At 35.9% G+C, this 6,913-nt stretch overlaps 1 protein-coding gene across 1 annotated transcript; it reads left to right on the top strand.

The window, feature by feature from the left end:
* The first annotated feature begins 463 nt into the window (after positions 1-463).
* On the top strand, positions 464-1,755 carry LOC144961267 (uncharacterized). The gene is made up of 2 exons (XM_078894521.1): positions 464-661; positions 981-1,755. The coding sequence occupies exon 2, from the start codon at positions 988-990 to the stop codon at positions 1,753-1,755; it is 768 nt and encodes a 255-aa protein (XP_078750647.1). The 5' UTR covers positions 464-661; positions 981-987.
* Positions 1,756-6,913: the final 5,158 nt, after the last annotated feature.

The raw sequence follows: 6,913 nt of genomic DNA, 5'->3' as shown, positions 1-6,913 counted from the left end.
AGAGACAAACAGAGAGAGAGAAAGAAAGAGAGAGAGAGAGAGAGAGAGAGAGAGAGAGAGAGAGAGAGAGAGAGATGGATGTTCGTTTTGTCGTGCTCTCTTTGTATACTGAAATAAAGAGGGGGGGGGGGTCTTTTTAGACAATGAACAATGTGGTGGAACGCTAAGGAAAACTTGAGAGATTCAATAACATGTTTTCATGTAAGTCACTGCACAATAAGCCCCAACCCTCCTCCTCAAGCTGTCATCTGACTCAAAATGGAAACAATGCAATGATTGATTTGACCAGCCCATTTCTTTAATTGCAATCTCATTGGTCAATATGTTTCCAGTTGATTGACTATGACTTACTTTATAACAAAATGCTTTCTTTAAACTATCCCTACAATTCTTTGCTCCGCCTCCATCCCTTTCTTCATGTCTACCCCACTCTCTCCGTCTACCTTTTGTTTTGGTTGTTTTTGTGTGTCAAGGTGTCAAGACGTCTTTCTATCTGCTGTGGTGTTATCGTGCATTTATCCTATATTTCTCAAGTAATTGTTGTTGTCTTGGATTGAAATTTATATTGGTCTGTTCGACTCATTTCCCTTTATCTTTTGGACTATATTCCGGACTGTTTAAGTGTTTTGTGTTTTCAGGATTTCCAATTGAAACTGTGAAGGTAGTACAAAATTCTTCAACTTCTGCCATTATTTCACCATTCGAGGCATTAAATCATCTCATCATTGTTTATTATTATTATTATTATTATTATTATTATTATTATTATATTCAATATCACCGTAACCGTCATCGTCGCTGTTCACCTGTAAACCCTGGTTGTTTTGATTATCTGGATTGTGATTGTTGTGTAAACATTCCGTGTCACTGTTTGTTTTGTCCCTCTGTGACAAGAATCGTGAACTGTTTTCTCCCAACCGTAAACCCCCCCCCCCCCAACCTTCTCTCTCCCTTCAACGTACATATTTGATAATAAGTAGCCAAACCATGTCTACCCCAGCTTCCAATGCAAAGAGATTAAGAGGGGGTAGCGACGATCTACCGAGTGTTACTGACGAGATGTGTGAGTTGAGAAGGGAATTCATAGAATTGAGGAATGTAATTGATGGAGTTAAAGACAGCGTGAGCTCGGTTTTAGCGGTGTTGGGGCAACTCAGTACCATTAAAGATCAAATGGACAGGATATTAGAAAATATGAAAGGACAAGAGGAGAGGTTAGACAGGATAGAGGAGGAGGTAAAGATGCAACGAAGTGAGGCGAGAATTGTCAAGGAAGATGTGGGGGTGTTGAGAAGGCGAGTGGAGGTGTTAGAGGCGAGGGCGATTGAGAGTGAGGCCAGAAGCAGGAGGAACAACTTGGTGTTTCACGGTGTCGAGGAGAGGGAGGGAGAGAATTGTTTTGAACTGGTGGCGGAGTTGGTGCGGAAGTGCAAAGTGGAAGGAAGGGTGGTGATAGAAAGAGCGCACAGGATGGGTAGAAGAACGAGTGACAAAAGAAGGCCTGTCATTGCCAAATTCCTTGACTTCAATGACAGGCAACGAGTCAAGCTGGGGAGAAAGCATCTGCCTCCTGGACTTGGAGTAAGTGAAGAATTTCCGTCTGAGATCCGGGAGGCAAGACGCCAATTGATGGCGGATTTGAAGGCAGCCAAGAATGCCGGAAGAGACGCCTGGGTAGCATACCCAGCCAGGCTGATTGTGGACGGCAGGGAAGTGCGGACAGTGAGACCGACGACGACAACAGATCGACAATAGGAAGATGCGCCGCGGAGCCACCTTTCAAATGTATCCTTTTGTGTTTTTAATATCAATGGTAGTTTGGAAATGAAGAAAGAATGTCCTGAATTTGTTGAAAGTATTTATAAATTTGATGTAATTTTGTTAAGTGAGACGTGGACGAATGAGAGAAGTAATTTAATGTTAGATGGCTACTGTGAACCGTTCTGCAAACACCGTAAAAGAAAATCAAGGGCCAAACGGGATTCGGGTGGGTTAGTGTGTTATTTCAGGAAGCGTTTGGAAAAGGGTGTGTCAGTTGTAGATTGGGAGTATGAAGATGGTATGTGTTTTAAATTAGATAAGGAACATTTTGGATGGAATGAAAGTGTATATTTATTATTTGTCTACATGAGGCCGTATGGATCAACGCGTAGCGATTTTGACGATAATGTAAGTTGTTTTGATGAACTGTTAAATCAATTGACAAAAGTGACCGATCAGGGAGGGATTACAGTAGCAGGAGACATGAATGCAAGGACGGCGGAGAGAGAGGATTGTTTGACTGTTGACATTAGAGAGAACCAGACAGAAGAGCTTTCGGTAGAGAATGTTTTATGTGAAAGAGATTTCTTATGTAATGACATGACAGTTAGACGTTTTAATAAGGACAAAAAAGTAAATGACTATGGACTGAAATTACTCCAATTATGTTACACATGTGACCTTGCAATATTAAATGGGAGAACAGGGGAGGATAAAATGAAGGGATGCACAACGTTTGGCAATAAAAAAGGGGAGAGTACAATCGACTATGTTATTTGCAATAAGCGGGTTATAGGAAATGTGTGTGGTTTTAACGTCCATGAAACAAATGAAATGTCAGACCATAAGATAATATCGTTTACTTTGAAATTAAATAATAGTGAGCATAGACGGGAGGTAAGTGACGGTTTAGATGGGGTTATGTTGACAAAGTGGAAAGAGGATAAGAAGGAGAATTACGTTACATTATTAAATACAGAAGTGTGTCATAATAAGGTGAGCAATCTAATATATTTGGTACAAACTAACACAGATCCAGAGGTATTAGAGGGTAATATAGTCGAGTTAACAGATATTTTAACAGAAGCAGGGATAGATCATGTAGTTAGGATAGAGGGGAGAGGGGATAAACAAAGGAAAGGGAGAAGAAAGAAAGCACCATGGTATAACGAAGCTTGTCAGATCCAACGCAAAGTATTCACTGAACGAGCACATAAGTTTATAGAGACGGGGACAGGGGAAAACAGGACATTGATGTGTAAGGAAAGGAATAAATACAGGAAGGTATGTAGGATTAACAAAAGAAATTACAGTCGCAAAAAAGCGCAACATTTATTGGATTTAAGTAAGCATGAACCCCAGAACTTTTGGAAGGAAATAAAAAGAAATTCAGTATCACGAAGAGAGCTGCCAGATATAAACTTCTACGACCATTTTAAAACTTTAGCAAATAAAGAATCAGGGGTTGGAGAGATGGGTAGGGCGGAGATTGCAGAGGTAGAAAAGGATGTGGGAAGGAATATTATAGATATAGACATTTTAGATAAGCCAATCGAGATGGGGGAACTACACAAAGCAATTAAGGCTCTTAAACGCGGCAAAGCTACTGGAGTGGATAATATGTTAAATGAATTTATTATTAATGCAACTTCAGAAATCAAATTACTGATTTTATCAATTTTCAATAAGATACTGGAATTGGAATATTTCCCCTTGATATGGAGTCAGGGTAGAATTGTGCCGATTTTTAAAAAGGGAGATGAAAGAGATGTGAACAATTATAGAGGGATAACAATAATGAGTTGTATAGGAAAAACTGTTTACAAGAGTGATGAATGAAAGACTAAATGTATGGGTGGAGGGAGAGAATGTGTTAAACGAGGTTCAATATGGATTTAGAAAGGGAAGGAGCACAGCAGATTGCCATTTTATTCTACATGGAATTATCGAGATATTGCTATCTAAAGGGAAGAAGCTACATTGTGCGTTTATCGACTATGAAAAAGCATATGACCTTATTGACAGATCCGCATTATTTACAAAATTGATCAAATCCGGTGTGAGCTCGAAATTTGTCAAGCTATTTAGAAACATGTATTCAAAGGTTGAGCTGGCCACAGGAGGTAAAGGTCAACAACAATTTTTTAAATCAAACAGCGGATTATTACAGGGTGAAAGCACTTCGCCACTTTTGTTTTCGCTGTTTGTTAATGATCTTGAAAGTAAATTAAGTGAAGATTCCATAGGATTACAAATACAGGATATTACAATTAAATTGCTCATGTTTGCAGACGATATGGCAATAATCAGTGAAACAAAAGAGGGTTTGCAGAACGGTTTAGACTCTTTACAAGAATATTGTATGCAATGGGGAATAAAGGTAAATATCAGTAAAACAAAAATCGTAGTATTTAAAAAGGGAGGGAAAACTGGGCAACAAGACAAATGGTCATATCAGGGTAAAAGTATTGAAGTAATCTCGTCATTCAAGTATCTAGGCTGCCATTTTAGCGCATCGGGATCTCTTACAAAATGTACACAAGAAGTAACAAACTCAGCCAGAAGAGCACTATTTTCACTTAGAAAGTATTTTAACACTAACACAGAAATTTTACCACAGATGCAAATGAAACTGTTCAATAGTACCATCTTACCAATACTGAATTATGGGGCAGAAATATGGGGTTTAAGAAGAGCTGATCCAATTGAAAGATTTCACCTCGGTTTTCTTAAATCCATTCTATGTGTTAAGCACAGCACACCAAACTGTTTTGTTTATGGGGAATTGGGGGTGTATCCTTTGCATATTGAAAGAAAAATGAAAGTTATTAAGTATTGGTTGAAACTTATTCGCCCAGGAAATAATGATTGCTCATTCACTCATGCAGTATACAAAGAACTTGTGCAATTGAATATTAATGAACCAAACACAACAACTTGGGTAAGTCTGGTGAAGCAGTTGCTGGATAGGAGCGGAATGGGCCATTATTGGGTTAAACAAAATGTGAAAAATGAAAATTACTTTCTGGCGGTTTTAAAACAACGCTTGGATGACATGTTTCTACAAGAGTGGCACGCTGAGATGTCGATGACGACGTCTGGACGGCTGTATAAACACATTAAAGACACCTTTGAGTTAGAACCATATATGAAACTGTGTAATAAATCTTACAGAGTTGCCATCTCAAAAATCAGATTGAGTTCTCATTTGTTTTATATAGAAAGGGGTAGATGGGGCACAAGAAAAGTAGATAGAAATGATCGTAAATGTCCTACTTGTGACGTAATAGAAGACGAATACCATTGTCTAATTGAATGTTCGAGGTATACGCAAGAGAGAAGAAATTGCCTGCCGGAAAAACTGAAAAATAAACCAAGTATGTTTGAATTTATCAAATTTTTGAAATGCAGAGACAGTAGACAGCAAGGTGATTTAGGTAGACTTTGCTTTAAGGTACAGATCGAACACAAGAAATATTTACAAGTATAATTGTGGTTTCCACGGCAAGGAAAACTTATTAAAATTGATGATAGAGAGAATAATGCGATTGTTTGTTTGTTTTCATTTGTTTTTGTCTGTTTAGTAACTGCAGTTCTGATACTAAGATGTGGTATATTATACAAAATATGACATGTTATATATATATATATATATATATATATATATATATATATATATATATATATATATATAGTATGTGTGTGTGTGTGTGTGAGTGTGTATTTGTGTGAGAAAGTGGGGTGGGGGGGGGGGGAAATTGGGCATTGATATTAAAATATTGTATAATAGTTTACCATGATAAAGATTAGTTGCGATTGCACAATTGGCTTATTGTTTTTGTTATTATTGTTATTATTATTGTCATTATTGTTGTTATTATTATTATTATTGTTATTATTATTATTGTTGTTATTATTATTGTTATTATTAATATTATTATTATTATTGTTGCTGTTGTTGTTGTTATTATCCGCATTGATATCATAACCAGTGTATATAACCATATATATATATATATATTATATATTATATATATATATATATATTTATATTATATATATTTTTTTTTCTTTCTTGGTTCTTCTGTTTTGATATGATTTGTAAAAGAAGTGTTGTAGTTCACTTGTTAATACTCTTTGCTTGTATCTTTGACTTCTAAGCGATTTCAATCTAAGTACACCGAGGGTTGCTCTTGGTGCCCTATCCGCACCATTTACCTTTGCCTATTTATCCTCGGGTGCCTTTGAGAAAAGTATACTTTTAGACTACCTTATACATTTTCTGTTCTTTCAATGCGTCACAAACGCCATAAAATTCTTAAAAACACAGAAACCAACCCTTGACATGGAATAATTGAAGTACGCAAGCTTGTTTCGCTCTAGACTATATCAGTACGGAAAATTACTTAAATGTTTGTGATATTCTAAAAGATTCAAGTATTTGTCTTTGGGAATTAATTCTGTAATTCTACCAAAAAATACGTTAAACTAATATGTCTGTAACTTCTAGGCAATGTTCGCAAGATCCCATTCTTCTAGAACTTTAATCAACGATAGAAATGTGTTAAATAAGTGGTGGGCTATTGATTATGTTTGAATTTCCCCGAAGATAAAGATCACCCAGACCAAAGCATTTTGGAGCACCTAGTATTACTAAAAGTCAATAAATTTATTATCCAAAACAGAATTACCATGATATAATCCATATCTTCTTAATTGTCAACGAAAGGGATATAAGCGTGGTCCTCATTTACAAATACAATACTAGATATTATTGCTGGGGCGCTTATGTTATTTTTACAATTCTTCTTCTTCTTCTTCTTCTTCTTCTTCTTCTTCTTCTTCTTCTTCTTCTTCTTCTTCTTCTTCTTCTTCTTCTTCTTCTTCTTCTTCTTCTTCTTCTTCTTCTTCTTCTTTTTTCTTCTTCTTCTTATTATTATTATTTATTATTAATTATTATTATTATTATTATTATTATTATTACTATTATTTTAAGTATTGGTGGTATTACAATGTTGTATTTTTATGATTATTTATGGTATCATTTTATGCTTTGGTTTCATTTACCTTTTTTCCTCACTCTCATGTCTGTTGTCATCAAATTGTATGGATTATTGATTAAAATAAAAGTTATTTCTGTTTGTCTTATTTT

The sequence above is a fragment of the Berghia stephanieae genome, unplaced genomic scaffold (genome assembly GCF_034508935.2).
Source record: "Berghia stephanieae isolate SIO BIC M18660-M18661 unplaced genomic scaffold, UCSD_Bste_1.3 scaffold1994, whole genome shotgun sequence".
In the NCBI taxonomy this organism is placed as follows: domain Eukaryota; kingdom Metazoa; phylum Mollusca; class Gastropoda; order Nudibranchia; family Aeolidiidae; genus Berghia; species Berghia stephanieae.
This window is presented reverse-complemented; position numbering and strand designations above follow the sequence as displayed.

What these genes read in the sequence shown, in the direction of transcription:
- LOC144961267 (XM_078894521.1), top strand. Translation starts at nt 988, where the DNA reads ATGTCTACCCCAGCTTCCAATGCAAAGAGATTAAGAGGGGGTAGCGAC.